The following is a 21,223-nucleotide window of genomic DNA, read 5'->3' as shown; positions in this document are numbered from 1 at the left end:
CAATTTGGTGGCACACGTTCTCTCAAAAATTTTAACCAGGAAATTATTCGTGTTTTGTTTCTATTTTTGGAGAGGACTTAATAGTGATTGGACCTCAATCTTTGCTTTTTAAGTTAAAAATTAATAAATAGTTTTTTTTTTTTTTTTTTTTTGGTCAAACGATAGATTTGTTAGATTAGAAAACCGATGAGATTTAAACCCACGCCATGATATAAGGGCAACATTCATCTTCACCAATATATTAAAGAGCCACCTGCTATAAATGGTTAACTTATTGTCACCGTCCAAAACAATTTTCAAATCTACTTTTTTTTTTTTTTTAAATGGTCCAAGTCTAGTTAGCATTACAATTTGACTGTATTCATCTTTATTTGTAAATAAATAAAATTTAAATTCAATTTTCTTAAATGACGAATTTTATATCGAATTATTATGGGTGTCCATTATATAGAATAGCCTAATTACTCATCCTAAGTTACTCAACTCTAGATAGCTACAATACTTTTCGATTTACCAATGTCTTGGGCCGGGTCACGATCATTTTAGTAAATTCTCTCTCTCCTTCCCAGCCCACCCAAACCAACTTTCCTTAAGAAAGAAGCCCAAAGACAAAATCTCAACGGTCATATTTTCAAGCTTTCGGATTCTTCGTCTTCAAACGCTCTTGACCGTTGCATCCTCAGTCCTCTCTCTCTCTCTCTGTCTCTCTCTCTCTTTCCGAAGAAAAAGGCATCCGAAAGAAGTCGGCTGTAAAAGTCGACAATCATTCATGGGGTGCTTTCCAAAGTGCTTCTCTACTTGTAAGCGCCGAAAGCTCAAAAAATCAGTCACTGTAAACCCCTTTAAACACCAAGTAAGCCCACAAAGTTTCTTCTTTCCTGTGATTTTTACTGCCATTTCCATTTTGTTACTTTAGATCTTTACCCATCTGAGATTAATTTTCCACAGAGCATTGAAGTTGCTGAACAAGCTGTTCAAATCCAACCTGCTGAAGCTGAACCCACAAAGCTAGAAGAATTTATAGAAGCCATTAAACCCAGCAAAGTATCAGTGTAAGAAATCCATTGTCAAAGCTTGGATCTTGATTTTGTTTGGTTTTCCAGAGAATCTTCTCCATTGGATTTACGGTTTTATTTTGTTTATAATTTATGTTTGTTCATTAATGTGTATTTAGAGAGGAGATTGAAGAACAATCAAAGAATGGTGACAAAAAGAAAGTCACATTTGATTTGAATGTCGAGGCAAATGATGAAGAAACTCCCACCAAGGAAGAAGTCTCCAATTTATTGGTGGAAATTTGTGATGCGAAGGAGAATGAAGAGGAAGCGCGAAAAGGGATCAAACCGAATTCGGTTGTATCAAGTATGGTATCACCATCAACTCATCCATTGAATCATCGATACAAAAATTGCGAAAACAGTGAGGATGAAGGTGATGATTGTGCTAATGCTGATGAGTTCGAGAGTAGTAAGCAAACCTTTGTTGAGGAAGAGTCTTCCGAGTCCTTGTTTTCGCTATCGATTGATTCTCGAAAACAACAAGTTTGTGATGATGCTGGAACAGATGAGAAGGAGGTGAATAGTCCAATGCCAAAGCAGCAAAATGGCAGAAGAGATTACAGGAGACAGAGTTCTCACTTTCAGGCAGTATCGAACCCCATTGAAAATCTTGCTCAATGGAAGGAGGAGGTCAACGGAAAGTCAACTCCAACAGAAGCTTCAAAGCAGCAGCAGCACCAAGAGAAGGAGAACATACACACGGAGGTGGAGGAGCAGGATTTGAAATTACACCTTAGTCCGGAGCCTGCTTTGAAGCTGTCAAAACTCTGCGCAAGGCCGAGGACAAAGTCATCTTCTTGCGTAGACACGAGCCTTTCGAGCTGGCTGGTTGAGTCTGAGACCACACCGGAGTCAAATGCAAGTAGTAAGAATTCTGTGGGGAACAAGTTTAATTCACCCGGAAGCCGTGAAGATAGGCCAATTCTGGGAGCTTGGACAACTGAAGAGCTTAAGCAGTTGTCGGCTTCTTCTACTCCAAAAAAAGGGTCACCAAGCCCGAGTCCCGAGGAAATGCCGATCATTGGTACTGTTGGGAGCTACTGGAGTCGTACCGGACAGGCCATGGATTCGGACTCAGGCTCTTCTTGCAGAGGAAGGCCGAAATCAACAGGGAAAAACAGACTGGTAAGAGATTTGTTCGAACTGATATTTCCGTTCATTCAATCGATAATTTTCTAAACTATTCTAAATTACGGGAAGGGGATTCGAACCTTGATGAAATCCGGTTTGATTGTGCAGGATCAGAAAGTGGAATGGAAGTCCACTCCATTTAAGGCAAAATTGGAGAGAGCTTTGGAAATGTGATATATTCATGTAATTTTGAAGGTTGTCTGCCAGATTTTATGTAATTCTGCTATTTTTCTTCACATAAATTTTTCTTGCATTATCTTACCTTTAGTGTTTAACGAATTACATACTGCAAATTTCAACTGATAAACAGACAGAAATTAACTCGGTAATGGCGAAAAACCGAAAAAAGAGGAATTCTTCTTTCTTGGCAAAGGGTGTAGGATACAGTAATACAACAAATAATCAAGATACAACATTCTTCCTTTCATTTCCCAGACTACCTACGGTTTCCCCACGATACAATATTTATTTGTTTTGCCAGTCATCGCTACCCTAGCATCCCAGCATCTCAACTAATGAATTATTTCTCCTTTGATGTATCCAATTGGGTTTTCTACACGTCGTGAAAGAGCCTCCTTATCTGGCCGACAGTAGTACGAATCAATGTGATCGGGCATCGCTTATACTGTGTCAAAAAAGAAACACAAAAAGACCAATCAGTTACATAAGATTAATGTATTCACAATACAGTTTTTTCTTCCCCTGCTGGGGATATATGCAGACATGTTGATGTACTCGATAGTGCAAGATGCTGAGATCACCCTATATGCTCAGCAGTGGGTTTTAAAGTGAGAACCACGGGAAGTGGTGTACAAAGGGCTTCCTCACAGACTTGCCAACGGATATGTGGGGTGTGTGTGTGTGTTTATCTACTCATAAAGCTAACAGCACCTGGAGGCCTCACCTGAGAAACATACTTGAAGACGCAGGCATAGCAGAAGACAAACCCAGAAACTGTAATTACCGATGGATTTGCACGCTTTTGTGGGCAGAGAGGGCAAAGAGCTCTATCAGGTGGCAGTGGAATCCCCTCTTTGGCAACCTGTTCATAATGATAGATTAGACTTTATTAATTAAGCAGCATACCAAGACTTTGATCGACTGGAAGTCTCATTAAAGTCTAAGAACACAATTAAATCTGACAATACTCCGCACTTTACCTGCGGAGGTGGAGGTGGAGGTGGAGGTGGAGATGGAGGAGGTGGAGGGTATATGGTTGGAGCTGACATTCTCTCGTCGGCAGATTGGTACCACCATTCCATCATCTATAAGTATAATCAATTAAATTATGAGAAAAAGAAAACAACAAAAACAATAAAAATGATAAGTGGGAGAAAAGGTTTTGAGGTATCCTTGGCCTCCCACCTGAAACAACATCTTCTTTTGCTGCAGAGGAAGTTCCCACTCGAAACTTTTTCGAGGAACTGAGTATAAACACTTTGCTTTCCCCCTGGAATTTTGACAGTTCCAAGTACGAACTTGTTTTTTGGTCGAAGTCGAAGTTCAAACTTTCACTAAAAGCATGCCAACGCCGTTCAATTATCAATTTGTCTTTTTTTCTCTCTCTCTCTCTCTTTGGGAAAAAGTTGCACAACCTATGAGCAAAACTAAAGTGTGCGGGAGATTTTTCCTCCCTCATTTTAACACTCATTCTAACAAAAAAAAATATTGGGAACATAGATCGGTGCATCAAGTATAATAGTTTTTTATTATGTTTTGTATTCAAATCCTTCCCGTGTTTTTAATTAGTCACTCATGCACTAAGAGAGTGGGGGAAATATCCTTACAATAGGCTAACAATAATATGGTTCAAACTCATATTTTGCGAGAATCGAACCTAAGGTTTCTCATTGACAAGTGAAGATGATTAATTAGTCACTTAGAGTACTAATATTGTTTGTAATCAAGGCTAGCAAAATAAAATGTAAAAAAGGATTGGAATTAATTGATTAATCAATTTTTTTTTACAAAAATTAATAATCAAATATTTTTTAGTAGATCAATGACGTTAATGAGTTAAATAGTTTGTTTGTTAGGGAAGAGTGGAATCGGTGGAAACCCTCAACAGGGTGAATTGACATCATTAATAACCAAACTTTCTATTTTAACATTTTGGAAAGAAAAGAGGTCTACTTTCTTTTTATTTTTGTTTATTTTTACTTCTTATAAGTGCATGAAAAAAGGTACATTAGAAAATTTATGGATGGAGTAATCAAACTTTGTGTTTTATGATTTCGGGATACAAAGCTCTTCCCATGAACAAATGTTTACCAACTAATTCGACCTTGTATATATTAGTTATGGGGTTTTTGAACTTAAATTCTCGAAAAAGATTAAAATTTAATAAAAATTTGATGTTAGATTGAATATTGATTTTAGTCCTTTAATGTGTACTTAATTCAAATTTATATTATATTTTTGTTTTAAATATTTAATAGATATCTTATTTAATGTCATTACATTAAACTTTAAAATTACTATACACATTTTAATTCATTAATTTTGTTTCACTTCCTCTAATTAGTGTACCTAAACATATCATAATATATTTTACTAAATTAGTGTACCGAAATGTCCTTACCTAAATATATTGTAGTGAATAAGGGGCACATATAAGAAAATATGCAAAAACATAAGTGTATCGAAAATTCCATACCTAAATATATGATACTAAACTAGTGTACTGAAATATCAGTACCTAAATAAATTATACTAACTAGTATACTGAAATGTTCTTACCTAAATATATTATAATAAATTAGAGGCACATAAAAAAAATGCATAAACAGAAGTGTACCAAAAAATCTCTACAAAAATATTTTCTTATATAAGATACTTACTATAATGAGAATTAAAATTTATTGTATTTTCATAAAATTTAATTTATGAACACCGTAAAATTATAAATAAAAAGAGAGATATTGAATACATATGTTGACATTAAATAGAATTTAGGAATTAAAATCAATTTTTAATCTTATATAAGACATTTTTTTTAAACTTATTTTATTTAAGAATTAAAATCTAGTTTTCTAATTAGTTATTCGTCTATTCATTATGAACATTTCTTAGATGCGTAAAAGATAATTTGCCTAGAGTTTTCAGTGGATTTTTATGATTTCTGAGCCCCTTGTTGGCTGATAGAACACTCTTCAGGCTACTCAACTATCCTCCCAAAAGCAATAATGTTTAGTGTGTTCCTTAATTATCCTTTCTTCTCTCTATACTTACTTCGTAGTCTAAGGATTTACAGGAGATTTCATATCCAAGAACTTGACTACACCTTTAGTTTGGAAGTGGCCTCCGACGAGAGCGTTCATGACATAAAAATCAACATTCAGAATTACCGTGAAAATGATATATCCGCTAGCCACCACATTCTACTTTTAAACATACACACCTTGTTTCCCGCAAATCCCCGTTTGATATCAATTAAATAGTTTCCTCCACTATCTTAATGTTTTTCAATCATATATAGGTCTTGAACTCTTTCATATTGACAATTGGTTTTATAGTACAACCTCAACTTTTTTCATGGTTTCAGAATAGGTTATTTCACATGTGAAGCCCAATGACTACGCGTGCTCCATGTCACTCCGTTTGCGTCGTTGTACATGAGCAGCCGTGTTGCGAATGAATCACATATTACTAATTAGTTTTAATAAAGGAAATTGTTATTAGCACTCCAAAAATCTCATTTTACACTCCAAACTTTCTATATTAGGAAGGAAAAATACATTTTTATATATAAAATTTGGCAAAGGTAATAATTTTCCGTGCCTTTCTTATTTATCCTTTCTTATCTCTTTACTTACTTTGTAGTCTAAAGGGTCAAGGAAGTTGAGGTTCCATAATAAAATCAATTACCGAGTTTTTGATCAACGACGAGATAACAAGGGCAAAATCAGAATAATAAAATAGAGTGATCAAAATTTTTGAGCGAAAAGGGTTTCGAACAATGTGCAAGTTCAGAAATTAGGGTTTCCAAATATTTGGGCTGATCGGGATCGTAGAGGAGAGAGAGTGGGGGCAGAGGGAGGGAGGAGAGAGAAGGGGGAAGAGGAGTGGGAGAAGGGTCTCTGGAGATTTTCTGTTTTTGGATTGTGTGTTTGTATAAGAGGCTAAGTTACTTCTCATATTGCCAGGTTTTATAGTGGAACCCCAATTTTTTTCAAAAGGTGTACAGGAGATTTCATATCCAAGCACTTGACTGCACCTTTAGTTTGGAAGTGGCCTCCAACGAGGGCGTTCGTGACATCAAAATCAACATTCAGAATTACCGTGAAAATGATATATACACAGACCACCAACCTCTACTTTTCAACATACGCACCTTGCTTTCTACTATAACGTCGACCCAGAAATCCCCCGTTTGGTATCAATTAAATAGTTTCCTCCAATATCTTAATGTTTTTCAATCATATATAGACCTTGAACTTTTTCATATTGACAATTGGTTTGATAGTGGAATCTCAAATTTTTCCATGGTTTCATAGCAGGTTGTCCTACATGTGAAACCCAACATGTTTGACTTGAAAATCATTATACGTGAGCACCTGTGTTGAGAATAAATCATACATTGATGGTAGAAGGGACCTTACATGAACTTATAATAAATGGTTGACCTACTTCTCATATAATTTAGTTTTATAATAGAACTACAACTTTTTCATCTTGATTCAAGAAAAACAAAGAAAAAAAAAACTACTTGAGAGGTTTTAGTTTTAATAAATCATTGCAGAAGTAAGAAAAAATGAGACGCATTTAAATTCTAAATTCATGCAAATTGATAATAAATTCAATTGAGGTCTCGTGATGTGTCATACTAATTGTGTTCTAACAAGAGGAACATGATTCTATCCGGATCTTCTTTGTGAGGATCCTAATAATCAGCTCATCATATCCGTTCATGAATCATCATACGCTCAAAAATCATTTTGAATTTTTATTTAAAATTGAACACAACTAGTACGTAACGAAAACTGGTCACACGATATGCAATGAACGGCTAAGATGAATTGATCCCTAAGATCCTCACAATGAGAACCCAAAGAGAATCCGGAGAAGATCATCATCCCTAGCAAAATATACTTTTTGCATGAGAGTTTATATAACTGAATTTATTATCAAATTTTATAATCACATACTTTTGGCATGAAGATTAGGGTGAGGCTGACTAATATTTTCGGAATCTTGAAAGTCGGGCTTGGACCAAGCAATCAAGTGAATGAAGGTTACCTAAAATTGGAGAGATTTTTCAGCGTGTCGGGAATACAGGACCAGTATATCAAGTACAATAATATAATTGATTGAAAACTTGAAAGAAAAGTTTCTTAATTGTATTATGACACTTAGTATACTAGATTATATTCCCACACACTGAAAAATGTCTCATAAAATTGGGTGAAGTTGGTTTGGAGACAAGAATCCATACTTCTCTAACTTATTTAATGGTGGTGAGCGGCAATTATTATGCTGTCTTTAGTGTCTCACTTTACCACATGCCCTGTTTATACGTATTTACTTTATTTTATTTTTCATCCAAGTTAAGAGATTCGTTAATTTGTCCAAGAAAAAAGAGATTCGTTAATTCTTCTGATGTGGTTATTCTTTTGAACTACTTCGGTTATGTGATATGTGACATTTCATGTTACTGAGACATATAAGTAAAGAGACTGGTCTAAACTATTTGCATTAAGATCAAATGGTAAAATTAAGATTGACTAGTGAGTGAACACAATTTCATCAAGACTCAAGGGCCTAGGCGATCGTTACTCCGCACACACACGATGCCGATAATCATAGTTAAGAAAAGAAAAACATGATTAAGTTTGAACAATATTAAATCTAAGAGTCATAAGCATAAAAAGTAAACTCATGATTCTTTTTGGACGCTGCAAAACTAGAGCCTTCACTTTTGGACACAGCAAAACAAGTTTGTCAAGGTTCACATAACAGCATAAAGAGACCTTCAGACTCTGATTTCGATCAGCTTGGTTTGTCCTACAATAATATACTCACACATGCTCCTTATCCAAGTTTACTGGGTCGGTCGAGACAACTCCTGAGAATTCTGTTTATTCGATCCATTCCTGGCTCGTTTTGTGCGCAGGGCACCAGACTCGACACCATCTGGATCCTCGGGACATTCATGTTCTTGTGCCTTGCTACTTGCATCTTGTGAACCATTTTCTAAGGGTGTGCTGATCGCTGTTTTATCAGGGTGATGTTTGGAGGTTTCTGGTTTATCGTCTCCACGGGAAGAACATGCAATGTTTGATAGCGGAGTAGAGTGGTCATCCACGGTGGATGATCCAGACTTGACCCTGTTGTCCTCAAATTTTCTCTGTTGCTCAAACATCTTCTCAAGGCACTTCCCTTGTTCTTCAATTTGCAACTGCAGCTTTCTTTGGTTCTGCAAACATTAACCATAACATCAGAACATGTGAAAAACCAATATCAACTCCCATTTCTCCCCCGCGCCCCATGTGTCTATGTTTCTGCGTCCACATCTCAAAAGTCGTAGAGTCACTTGAGTACCCTACCCAGTTACCGACAAGCAAATAGTTGTTGCACATTCCAAACCAAAACTACAAAAGACAATCTAAGTCTTCCAACTGCATACCTCAAGTTGTTCATGAAGCCGCTTCTGGAGTTCCACCTGCAACCGCAGAGCTTCTGTAATACCCATGCTCCTGCAAGAAGTACACATAAAAACTTTTAGCCTGATTTCTACTTAACAGCTCACAAGTAGACCATAGATAGATAGATAGATAGATAGGTGCGAACCATTTTAGTTCCAACAATGAGATTAAAAATGCAATTCTTGAAAAAAATAAAGTTGGAAAGTTCCTCTAAGGACCATTTAACGAAAAATGGCCAACTGTAACAACTAAGAAGTAACTAGAGCGGAATGGAAAGTTGGAAACTACTAGTTTTCAAATATGATAGAATTTGGTCCTACAAGTAAACAGATCGTCTCTTAACCATTTAACATTCAAGTTCAATTGCTTAATAAATGAAACTTTTCCTCGGATGAAGAAAATACATGAAAACTGATAACATAGCATGTCAAACTAGAGAAGGTAAAGAGAAAGAAAATAAAAGAGCGAGATGCATATTCTTCAATATTTTGGGTGAAGGAAAAGTACATACCCTTTCATGTCTAGGGGATTGGTTTCTTCAATTGGAGTTGAAACTTTCTCGCATGATCCTGGCACAAAAATAAAATAAAATAGAATCGTTCACTCATAATTCAAATGCTAGATTCTTTTACGAATGGATGTCTAAATACGTAACACACATAGTGAATTTCTTTTTTCCGACGAGAGAATTGTAAGGAAATAAGATGTATATTTCATACTATAACACAGACATAGGATTTGAGGGGAAAGAGAAATGTATGTTCGAAAGCAGTTTAACAATTCTAAGAGTTTGAAAAAACGTTAAAACATGTAGCAGCAATAAAAAAAATTTATATATGAAATTTGGCAAACCAAAGGTCTCAAAGATGTTTTCGAGAGAATTATCAGAGCAAAAGAACAATGGAAGTAATCGTTACCTTCTGATGACTCCGGTTTGTATCTTGCTGTTCTATATTTCTGAAATTAGAAAAAATAAAAAAGGTCCATCAAAACGAATAAAACTAACCACAGCTTGTTATAAGGAACTAATTGAGGACAGAAATATATTCACATACCTGTAAATGGCTTTTTACATGATAGATTGTTAATCCTTCAACTTTCATGAGGTTTAAGATACCCTTAGGGGTAGCTCCTGTTTGTCAAAGTTATTAGTCAATGTCAAGAGATAGCATTATGACCAGAGAAAAACACGAAAGCATGTGTTACCCACGTTCACTACCACCAAGATGGTTGACCGCTTCCACAAAGGCTTCATGAAGTTCTTGCGTCCAACGCATTCTGGCTTTGGTTGGAGGTGCGCTGGACAACGGTTCAGGACTAGAACGAAATTCTAGAGATTGTAATGGCTGATGCTGATTAACCTGGGGTTGATGTTGTTGAACCTGGAGCTGATGTTGTTGAACCGGGGGCTGCTGCACTCGGATATCAGAATATGGTTTTGACAACTCCTGCGTCATAAAAAGTCAAAAGTACTCTTAGAGTAAAAGACTTGAAGTAAAATTCAACCAGAAGGTTAAATTTGTTGAAATCCCATAAAGACGAGCCAAACGAAAATAACTAATACATGTCTTATTAATGTCACAAAAAATGTTGACTGGAGAAAAAAAGCTCTCAAAGCAATCTCGAGAAACAGAACATAACACCACATATTCTTCACTAAAGAATTGAAGAGCCATGAAATTATCGAAATTGGCTCTATTGGAAAAGTAATTGTAATGATCCAACAGCAACTTCATAAGTATAAAAAACACACCTTTGGTTTAGGATCAATTGCATCAACATCAACGGGAAGCTCCCAATTTGGGTCCAGAGTGTCATCAAACGAAATTAAGGGATCCCAATCAGACCAATTGGTCTTTCCAGCATGTTCCTCTGATGTTATGACACCGGCACTACTATCCACCAGGCCATTCTGGTCAGGGACATTTTCAGAGAAGTGAAGAAATTCCTGAAGTGAATCTGGGCACCAAGAAATATCTCTGTGTTCTTCAGGGTAATTAATCAACGTTGTAGGTTGCACTTCTGAAAGGGGAGAATTAGAAGAACAGGGCAGTGACAATGACTTTTCAGTGTTTTCATCAACTTGTGATTTAAAAATGAATGGAGAGTTTTGGGGACGCTGTTCACAAGGGGGAACTGAAGAAATATGAATGTCATTGGGCCTAGAAGATGATGAAAATAAGTTCCCAGGGGAAGAAGCCCGCGGTAACATAGAGTATATAGTCTTCTCCCTTTGTGATGAAACCTGAAAAGAATCCGGCAAATTGGAATACTTGTCGCCAAGATGGGTATGGAGACGCGGAAATGATGAAGACGTAGCTTTGGAAGCCCCAAATTCACTCATCTGGTTCGCATCTGATCGTTAAGTAAATAGAGCAGGGTGCATGTTCATTATATTAAGTGTGCCAACTAGTGTCTTCTTAGGCACTCCCTCAACTTTATTCTTCATTGCCAACATTCAGGAACATCATGTGCACATAAGGAGAACTTTGAGCCCATTCAGCTTAATGTTCACATTCACTATCACTCGATGAACCTTACTGCTGGTATCTGTACAAATAAATGACAAAAAGAAAGAATCCGGTTAAAGTCCACAGCGTATCTGACAACCTATCTTGCGTAAACAGTAAACTTCAGGACCAAAAGTAAACCGCATAACTATTAACCACTGGCAATAACGTAAAAATATCTAGTTTTTATCCATGCTTCCATTTATAAAGCTAAAATGGTCAGCTTATCATTCAAGGAATTTTCATACAAAAGACAAAACCATTAAACAGTGGAAGAAAAAATGATGCACATCTCAGAATTTCAGGGTTTAATCCAGAGCAAAGTGAAGCAGCATTCCCAACTGAAATTATAAGTAAAATCCGAAGAAAGGAAAAAGTAGGAACTTGCAACAAAGAGTCAAAGATAATCATCAACAAGGAATTAAGTGCACAATCATGGGGCATCCAGAATACATATAGATTGTCATTAACCATTCTGAAAGCTCCTACGTTGGTTCTCTTTTCTTATCTATTAAGTATGAACCACTCCTTTTTTTGTCTTCAATTAATCAGATAAGCCGAACATTTGTTTTCACCTAAACAATATCCACCAAACTACAGATTTGGACGACTTCAGGAACTTTGTAGTCATCACAAAAGCTGCTTGTTATAAAGAAAATTTCTCGAACAAAAAACCTGAAGTTCTTGAAAGGAGAAGGCCTTAATTGAAGTACTAGTGTTAGGATACTAGGAATATTAGTACATCTTGTTAACCAGATGGGATAAGGCTTCCCATCTGGTTGTTGTTGTGGGATAAGACTTTCTGGAAAAGTTAATTTCAGCTTTTTGAAAACGCCGACCCCACTTAGTGGAAAAGCCAACCCCTCAGCTTTTTGAAAACGCCAACCCCACTTAGTGGAAAAACCAACCCCACAAGAAATGCCTCACTTATGGCTTCCCATCTTTGTAACCAGATGGGATAAGCCGACTCCCCTAAGTGGGATAAGGCTTTGTTGTTGATGGAGCGTCAACACGTTAACAACACAAATTCCAGCACAAGAACGCACATTAACAACACTCATTCTATGTACATGAAGGTGAATATTCCGGGCAACTAAATGAACTAGACAATGTGGACACCGGTGCAAAAGTTTTACATTAGAAGTGTACTGAAAATTATAGGCAGGACAAAGCTAATTCGCCTCCCGGCCAATATAACCGTCCTTATGCAGGCGCCATAAGTGAGTCAATTCTTGTAGCCAACTGATGGGGGATAGATGCTTGCCAACAATGGTATAACAGAAGTCAAAGCCGCAGAGGTTGAGAATCTGTAACAACTTAAGACCCATATTTACTATTTAATTACATATCAAACCATTAAAAGCAAAGCGAAATCACCTTTTCCAGAAAGCTTTTGATATTTCCAACCATCCAATCCAAATTCCAATCACTAAAATCCCACTTAGCATCATAAACACATACAATAATCACAAATTAAATTATTAAATTATGTGATCAAAATTAATGACAACCCAGCAGAGAATACAAGAAGATTACAAGCACACTAATTTCAGATTATTTCAAAGAATATGAACACTGAAATGGAGACATCAAACTACACAGAAAATACCAACTATAAATTTAATTGCGTTTCTTCAAAAAAGAAAGGAACTTCAAAGTGGGGATTGACCAATCTTACGCAAGAATGAGAAAAACTGAGAACTGAACCCCAAAGGCTGGAACTTTGAATCAAAAGCTCAAAGCTTTCAGGCTTCTGTTGCAGAAAAAAGCAGGAACAAGGAAAAAGCACTTCTGTGAGAGAATCTGGTGGACACAGAGATGGCTGTGTTCTCTCTCCTTGACTTAATCTCTCACAACACGAACAACTCTCTCTCTCTCCTCACAAGAAAGAGAGGAGAAGAATCGTCTTGTTTTGTCTCTCCCCTTTCTTTATGTGCTGACACGGAAAAAATGATAAGCTGCCACCAGTGGATATTGATCTTAGATTCTGGCCGTCGGATTTTGGTTAATTTTTATTAATTTGATGCTAACCAACTGTTGTGATTTGGAGAAGAATATATTGGTGGCAATCTACATGGCTACGATGCACCCAAGGAAGGTGGGACCCTGTGGTACCTCTTTGTCCTTTGACGTTAGTTCCCATTTATTCTTGGGCTATTTGAAATGTGAAGTGTTATTGCCATTTTAAAATTTTCATTATAGATTTTTTATAAGTGTATTTTTTCTTATAAATATAGAAAATTTAAAGTGTAGAATGATAAATTTAGAGTATTAATAATAATTCTCTTTGCAAATTTTCATTTTTATTTGGAAATTAGTTTTCGTTATAAACACGATGTGCAGAAAGAAAATATTATAATTTGTGTTTATTTGTAATAAAATTCTACCTTATAGTAAAAAAGGAATAAAATTTATATAGTTATGGTGAACTTCTTATTGCTCTTTGACCAAATGAATAGAGCTTTCTTTTCCCATAATATGTATCATTTTTCATGTTCATGTGACTCACTCTGAAACTAATTTCTCTTTTTACTCATTCCTTGTTTTGTATACGTAGAAAAGAGAAAACCTAAGGAGTACATGTTTGTGTTTAAATTGAAATTGGAGAGATTTTTTAGTGCATCCGGAACACGAGATGGTACACCACTTTGTTGTGTTCAGAATGCATTGAAAATTTCTCAATTTGAGAGCAATTATGAAAAAAATCTTCATTGCAATGAGGGTATGTTAAAAATTTCATCCTCTTCGGTTGACAAAGAAAGTTCTTTTAATAATAGTGCTAAATAAGTGATAACAATTAAAGTTTTAGCCAATTTACGCAAACATGATCTTCTAGACAACTAGTCAAGCATTGATATGAAGTTTTGTCGAGATTTAAAGAAATAGATCAACGGTTCAATACTAATTACATTAATATTGTTTCTAACTTGCATCTTACGGCCTACTAGCACAATAGATATGAGGTTTTATCATAAAATGTTTGAATGGCATTATGATTGCAACCATTTGTTATACATTGTAACTTAATCTATTAATTTTTCAACGTATGATTCTTGTAATCTTCAATGTTTGGCTATGCAACACGACAAATAATTTATCATCATCCACTTCGATTACTTTTACATTTTTATTAGAGGAGTGCATGATGATATTTTATATTTCTATTACTATTGTACTATAACACGTAAATTAATATCCAACTTCACGTATAATATGATATGGCAGACAACACAACATAAAGTAGAAAGCAAGTACCTAAATTCCCTTCAAACGCCTAAACCAACCCATGCGGGTGGTAAACTTGTCCTGCGATAACCACTGCGAGTCACTTGGAGTTTGTTGGGCTTAATTTTCAGCTTCTTAATTCTTTCTTTTTAAAATGCTTTGTTCTCTCTATTAATTAATTAACATTTAGAGTAATTAATTACGAGCACAAAGAATTAATAGCTGAAGTGGAGAGAGAGAGAGAGAGAGAGAGAGAGAGAGAGAGAGAGATGGCAGCTGATCAAGGCCAGCAGCAGGCATCCAGTGAGTCCATGGCGACAAGGGCTGAGAAGGCTCCGATCACCGTGGAGAGGAAGATCCGCAATGATTTGGAGACCAAGCTCCCCAAACCATGTAAGTAAATATATATATATATATATATATATATATATATATATATGGTCGTACATTTTGCTAGTTGTAATGATATCGACATATTATCATGACATATTTACAATATGTTGTTCATATAGATAATGGACGTCTGTTCCATAGCCTGAACTAGGGGTTTAAGTTTGCTTTTATGTTCTAGAAGATATAGCAATTGTTTCACGTGATCAACCATGCACATGCATAACAATGCATGAATGAAGTGCTTAATTTTTATTTATTTTAATTAAATCTTGTCAATTTCAGACATGCCTAGGGCTATGATTGCGCCTGACATGGAGAACATCAATGGCACGTGGGGCCATAAGCATTCCAACATGTCTGTGCTTCAACAGCATGCAGCATTCTTCGACCAAGACAACGATGGTATAATCTACCCTTCCGAAACATTCAGAGGTAAATCAGTTTTGAAGTTTTAGGGTTTTCGATTGGCACGTCACGTACAGAAATGGATCGTCTTACTCGAATCAGTTCTTGCAGGATTTCGTGCACTCGGGTTTAATCCGGTTGCTTCGTTCATCTTCATGGTTCTTGTCCATGGAGCTATGAGTTATGCTACTCTTCCTGTAAGTTTGGCGATGTTTCATTGACACAGCGATATTATAATCCAGTCTAATTTAAGGGATTCAAACTTAGGTGAAAGAGTGCAAGCACACTACCTGACGTACATTTGCCCGCGATATTTTACTTTTTAAAAGCCAACTATCTGCATTGTCTAATTCATTGTCACTATAACTGCTAATTTTGGATAATTAATTCATTTACTTCTTCTGCAGACATGGATACCGTCGCCTTTCTTCGCAATTCACATAGAGAACATACACAGGGCAAAACATGGAAGTGACTCAGGGACCTATGACACGGAGGGAAGGTGAGAGTACCTGCCCACAAACCTAAAGAAAGGGTGTCTCAGATGTGATTGAACGATTCGAAACGTGTGTTATAGGTTATTTCAAGAATTATTCGGTCATGAGATTTGATGTCATGGTCTCCTCCAATAAAATGGGGGACTAGTTGTCACTAGACCGGATGATCAGTACTTACGGGGTTTTACTATAACTACTGCAAACCTGATAGATCCTTGGTTTGCATGTATGCTGCAGGTACATTCCTGCAAATCTGGAGAACATGTTCAGCAAGTACGCCCGCACTGTGCCTGATAAGCTTACATTCAAGGAGCTTTGGCACATGACTCAGGCTAACCGTGATGCCTTTGATTTCTTTGGCTGGTCGGTCTCTCTCTCTCTCTCTCTCTCTCGATCACACACAAACAGACGCGAAAACATAACATGATAGCGCAGTTGATTAATTTCCCTTACTGTTTGCAGGATTGCAAGTAAACTGGAATGGGGAGTTCTGTATGTTCTTGCAAAAGATGAATACGGCTACTTGGCAAAGGAAGCCGTGAGGCGTTGTTTTGATGGAAGCTTGTTCGAGTACTGTTCGAAGTTGCAGAAGGGTGCTGTTAGTAAGATGGGATGAGGAGGAGCAAACGTAACTTAACGAGCTGCTGATTGTGTTTTGTATTAGCTTTTGAGTTTTCTTTTGGCCTAATTTTGATAGATTGGTAAGTGGTAACAGAAAGAGACTTAAATAATGACACTTCAAGGAGTTGAGTTGGATGAAGAACTCCTAGATTTCTCAATTGTTCCAACTTCCAACTCAGTAAAAGCCTCTAATTTTTCCTACGCTTAAAACAGTAACGTAAAAATTGTTTGGTCATATGCCTAAACGAGGAGATTCTACTATACAACCGGATTCGTCCGTCTCCTCTCTCATGAGAACAGATCACGTTCACGTGATGAGGGGATATACTCATGTCATGTCGATGATTAGCTACATTATTAACCCGGACTACCCCAGGTTTATCGCTTTATCTAATGGTTGTTCACGTCTCTCTCCTTGATTTGTGTAGAGATCACTAGACCACTTCATATGTAAGACACCTCTCACAAAAAGAATGAGACCCCGTGTATTGATCTTACCCAACCCTGCGCGATCTCCTCAAAGTGAAAGCTATCCAACTACACTAAGCTACCCTAATCATGCAACAAAATCCAATGCTCTGAGAAGTTGTAGGGTTTAGGGTTGAGATTAAACATAACCATATATAATCAACTCAAACCAGTCTATATATTCCACCTGAATGTCTGCATCAGGAATTCCCAAGGCCCTTGTCGCACAAAATCCCAACAACAACAGCAGGCGCTGCTGCTAGCTAATAGTAATTAATAGCCATTCCCAGACAAGCAGTCCAAAGAGCAAACCAAACCCGAATTAAACACACACGACACGAGAAAACGACCACGACGACAACAACGGGGCTAGCTAGCTTATTCCAACATAGACATGACTGACATATATTTACATTGAACATATTCACTGCTGCTGAAATGAAACTCAGACACAATAACCCCGCCAACACTGATTACAGCCCTCTCGACATGGATCCTGTATGAGCACATGAATTATCCACATGGGGGTCGAAGCACATGTCTTTCTTTTATAATCATCTCCAGCCTCTGCTCTCGCTCCTCACGAGTCAAACGAAAACTCTCCTGTACACCGCGCGCCACCACCTGTTCTTCCCCGGGCACATTTTCGTCATCACTTGCTTCTCCGTCTCTAAGCAATTGCCTATGCCATTTCTCTTCTTTGTGCAACTGCTTCCACTCAGATACACATTTCTCAGAGAGAGATGGAGATTGAACGAGTTTTTAATTTTGGGGGAAGTTGGGTAACTTGGGTTGGGGGCTTGAGGATATTTAGGGTTCTAGGCTCGGTATTTCCATTATATATAAAGAGGGTGTAGTCAAATTAGGATTTGATATGATTTTATAAAATTTAGGGTTATAACCGGCAGAAATAAGGGAAATAGTGTTGGTTATAACCAGCACAAATAACAGAAAATTTTTGAAATAAACGGCTACTTGACAGAAGTAGTGTTGGTTATAAGTTAACTAACACAAATATGGAAAATTTTGAGTATAACGGCTAGCTGACGTCACCTAGTTGTTATTTTTGAATTATATATATATATATATATATATATATTTTTTTTTTAAATTCTATTTGTTTCCTATAACTTCCTATGCCATTATACAACATTAAATTAAGTAACATGAAATAACATTAAATTTAAATAATAAATAATGTTTGGCCCTTTGACCCTCGATGGAGACGGTTTTTTGTGACAGGACTAAAACGAGCCCTATGTCCCTCGGTTGGAGATGGAAGCAAATATGGCATTGTACTGTTCATTAAAATATTAATTTGTTGGAGGGCCAGAGGGCTTGTTTCCAGATGGCTAAAACAAGCCCTCTAACTAGCCCTCGGTTGGAGATGGCCTAACTTTTTAACATATATATCCCACTATTTATATAATGACACGTGATGTACCACCCCGTGTTCCGGTCACTAAAAAAATCTCTCCTCTTCCAGTCCTCGGCGTTGGCTTGTGTTCTTTGCTTTGTCTGTTTAAATTTATGGGGGCCACCACCATGTAAATGCTATTACTTAGCACTAAAGTTTAGTATATTCTTCTAAATTTGTATGTGAAATTTTTTGGATTCGATTCATGTAGATGACGAATTCAATACTAAATTAATGATCTTAGTCCAAATTCATCGACTCTTATTGCAAACATGTATTATTGTATTCACAATAGAAGAAAAAAAACCCAATTAAAACAGAAGTAAACCACATTGGCAAATTAGAGATATAAACGAAGTAGCGAATATGGAGGAGCTGAATTAATAGAAGATAACGAATTTGGGTTTAGGAAGAATTTGGAAGATTAGCGAAGTACTTGTTTTTTTTTTTTTTTTGAACACCGCGAAGTACTTGTTTGGCACTAAGCAAATCAACGAAGAGCTTGCCACCAAACTAATACGAAAACTACATCAGCAAGTTTAATGGAGAATCAAATTTTGCCTTTAAAGCAAGTGTAGTGCCCTTTTAGAGGTCCGCCACTAATTATACCGTTTGTTTTTTTTTTCTTTTAAATAACACCCTCAATTCCTCTCTAATTATAAAACGCACCAAACAATTTTTTTTCTCCACCCAAACGACCCAACGTTCATCCAATTCATCAACTCCAAAATAATTACAAATCTTAGTTTCAAATGTTAAAAACGACATCCAATCCCGTAAGCTATTAACAAATTCTTATGCGTAAAATCTACCTCCGCGCGGCTTTGCTTTGCCGAACGTGCGATCAGCAGCATCAACGTCAATAAAAGCAGTGTCGTTTTTTATCTCGTCCCCGCCCCACGCCCAAGAAAAATTAAGGAAACGGTGGCGTTTTGGGCTGTTCATCTACTGTAAGTACGAGTCGTCGCCGAGGTGGACCTTCCCGCTCTTCTTCTTCTTCGGCTTGCCGCCGCAAGAGATCGAGATCTCGCAGCCCAATGCGAAGCAGGAGAATAACCCCCGGCCACTGCCGCGTCTCCGCCGTGTCTTCTGACTGCTGGGGCGGCGGTGCGATGATTGGAGTAGCTTCTGATTTTGGGAGCTCTTGGCAGCGTTCTTGGCGCAGTCGTACACCGGCGGTAGCTCCGTCCGCCACCGTTCGATCTTGGTCTTTAACCCTTCCACGCTGTCTTGGTCCGTCCATTCGTCAAGCAATGAGCTCCCGGCATCATTGGCCGGCGGTGCGCGGGCCCCGGTGTACGGCAGCGGGTAGATTCCCTTGGCGATCGCAGCCGCAACCACAGACGGCGAGGGCCCGACGTCGGAGCAGAGAGACCCGTTCACATTCCCCTTCTTTTGCACGGTGCTGACCTCAGATCCGTTCACAATCGAGCTATTGCAGAAGGACGCTTGATGTTTGGGCTTGTATGCGGCGGCGTTGCAGATAGAGCTCGGGGGCCTGCTTTTTGTGACGCCGTCGCAGATGGAGGATGCAGGCCTGGATTTCGAGAATCCGTAATCGCTACCCGTCCGATCGCTCTGAGATCGTTGGAAGATGATGAATTTGTCTTGGTCCTTCGAATTGGGGCCGTTGCTCTTCTGGTGGTTGCCGGTCTTCCCCTCCATCAGATCCCAGTACCCGACAGCGGAGGAGCTGAGCTCGCTGTAGAGCGGCATGCTCCGCATTGTGCTATCGAGGAGGCCGAGCCCGATGTTCAGAATCCCCTGCGGGCGGCCGGAGGGGCGGCGGAGCTGGATCGCCATGAACCGCATTTTCGATTTGTTCTGCAAATTGTTCACCACCACCGCGGCGGTTCCGATCAGGACGTCGCGGAGCCACGCGGAGGCGTAGATCTCGATCATGATCTTCGAGGTGTCGTCACGGAGGAAGTCGTCGTCGACTCGGAAGACGAACTTCTCGTTCCACGTCGGATTGGTGTGGCCGTTCTGGTCGACACGTGTCGTCAGCTTCCTCTGCGGGTTGACCCACGCGACGGCGAACGTCCGCATTGCCTTCGATGCCGGCGTCAGTTCCTGGGCCGAGATCAGGTTGATCTCCAGCAGCTGGAACGAGGAGTTGAACGGCCGTGGCATGATTTGTAATATTAAATTGGAAAACTTAATTAGTTAATTAATTGCCGCAGCGATCACAGTAATTAAATAAAGTAAATCCTGCAGGCAACTAATTAACAAAAAGAAAACAAGGTAAATTTGTTAATGATGGTGTTTGGATTTCTGGATTTGTCTCCTGTATTCAAACAAATAAATGTATGTGTGGATGTACATACGCACTCGTATCGTACAGACTGCCAACGACAACCCGACTAATTAACCGACCGACGTTGCTACCGGCCGCCGGAACCCGATTAATTAACCAACTGACTTCGCTACCGGCCGCCGGAAACGTATAATCTACTAGGGAAGGGAGGGTGTGTGCTGCAGTGAGGAATGGTTTGTGGAGATTTGAGGTTTTTATTGAAGGCGTTTTGTTAGGGAAGTTTGTTACACTTTGAATGGTTTTTACAACCGTAATTTTCTTAACAAATCTAAATTTGTACAAATTCAGACACGTCGAACTGGATAAAAACAGAGTAATTATTTATTTTATTTTTGCTAAGAATAAAATGTGCTTAATAATTGTTACTATTTATCTGTTATTTACTTTTTACTTTTCGTACTCGCAGTGACTACAATTGGTCTTTCCAACCATGCAATTTTGTTTCAACCACATGAACTTTTCCAATATTTTTCCCGTAATTTTTTTTTCTTTCAAATTTAAGTCCGATGAGGCCGGGGCCAGCTTTCTCTTCGTTGA

General features: G+C 38.0%; 5 protein-coding genes across 5 annotated transcripts; 2 read left to right on the top strand and 3 right to left on the bottom strand.

Annotated features, from left to right (window-relative positions):
* Positions 1-624: 624 nt before the first annotated feature.
* Positions 625-2,450, top strand: LOC137744200 (uncharacterized). The gene is made up of 4 exons (XM_068484062.2): positions 625-853; positions 949-1,052; positions 1,175-2,183; positions 2,298-2,450. The coding sequence occupies exons 1-4, from the start codon at positions 770-772 to the stop codon at positions 2,361-2,363; spliced, it is 1,263 nt and encodes a 420-aa protein (XP_068340163.2). The 5' UTR covers positions 625-769; the 3' UTR covers positions 2,364-2,450.
* A 76-nt stretch (positions 2,451-2,526) lies between these two features.
* On the bottom strand, positions 2,527-3,783 carry LOC148692122 (peroxisome biogenesis protein 12-like). Its single transcript, XM_088681058.1, has 4 exons — positions 3,555-3,783; positions 3,350-3,454; positions 3,094-3,231; positions 2,527-2,814 (listed from the first exon to the last, which is right to left on the bottom strand). The coding sequence occupies exons 1-4, from the start codon at positions 3,564-3,566 to the stop codon at positions 2,743-2,745; spliced, it is 327 nt and encodes a 108-aa protein (XP_088537184.1). The 5' UTR covers positions 3,567-3,783; the 3' UTR covers positions 2,527-2,742.
* A 4,100-nt stretch (positions 3,784-7,883) lies between these two features.
* Positions 7,884-13,378, bottom strand: LOC137744897 (protein PHR1-LIKE 1). The gene is made up of 8 exons (XM_068484709.2): positions 13,022-13,378; positions 10,587-11,383; positions 10,044-10,281; positions 9,889-9,965; positions 9,751-9,790; positions 9,345-9,402; positions 8,815-8,884; positions 7,884-8,604 (listed from the first exon to the last, which is right to left on the bottom strand). The coding sequence occupies exons 2-8, from the start codon at positions 11,175-11,177 to the stop codon at positions 8,230-8,232; spliced, it is 1,449 nt and encodes a 482-aa protein (XP_068340810.2). The 5' UTR covers positions 11,178-11,383; positions 13,022-13,378; the 3' UTR covers positions 7,884-8,229.
* A 1,455-nt stretch (positions 13,379-14,833) lies between these two features.
* LOC137744069 (peroxygenase-like) lies at positions 14,834-16,694 on the top strand. Its single transcript, XM_068483931.2, has 6 exons — positions 14,834-14,961; positions 15,244-15,393; positions 15,478-15,563; positions 15,774-15,868; positions 16,101-16,226; positions 16,326-16,694. The coding sequence occupies exons 1-6, from the start codon at positions 14,838-14,840 to the stop codon at positions 16,477-16,479; spliced, it is 735 nt and encodes a 244-aa protein (XP_068340032.1). The 5' UTR covers positions 14,834-14,837; the 3' UTR covers positions 16,480-16,694.
* A 2,458-nt stretch (positions 16,695-19,152) lies between these two features.
* LOC137745400 (uncharacterized) lies at positions 19,153-20,859 on the bottom strand. The gene has a single exon (XM_068485353.2). It carries the CDS (start codon positions 20,500-20,502, stop codon positions 19,315-19,317), a length of 1,188 nt encoding a protein of 395 aa, XP_068341454.2. The 5' UTR covers positions 20,503-20,859; the 3' UTR covers positions 19,153-19,314.
* Positions 20,860-21,223: the final 364 nt, after the last annotated feature.

Source organism: Pyrus communis, chromosome 12 (assembly GCF_041283825.1).
Source record: "Pyrus communis isolate YQ-2024b chromosome 12, ASM4128382v1, whole genome shotgun sequence".
Classification (NCBI taxonomy): domain Eukaryota; kingdom Viridiplantae; phylum Streptophyta; class Magnoliopsida; order Rosales; family Rosaceae; genus Pyrus; species Pyrus communis.
This window is presented reverse-complemented; position numbering and strand designations above follow the sequence as displayed.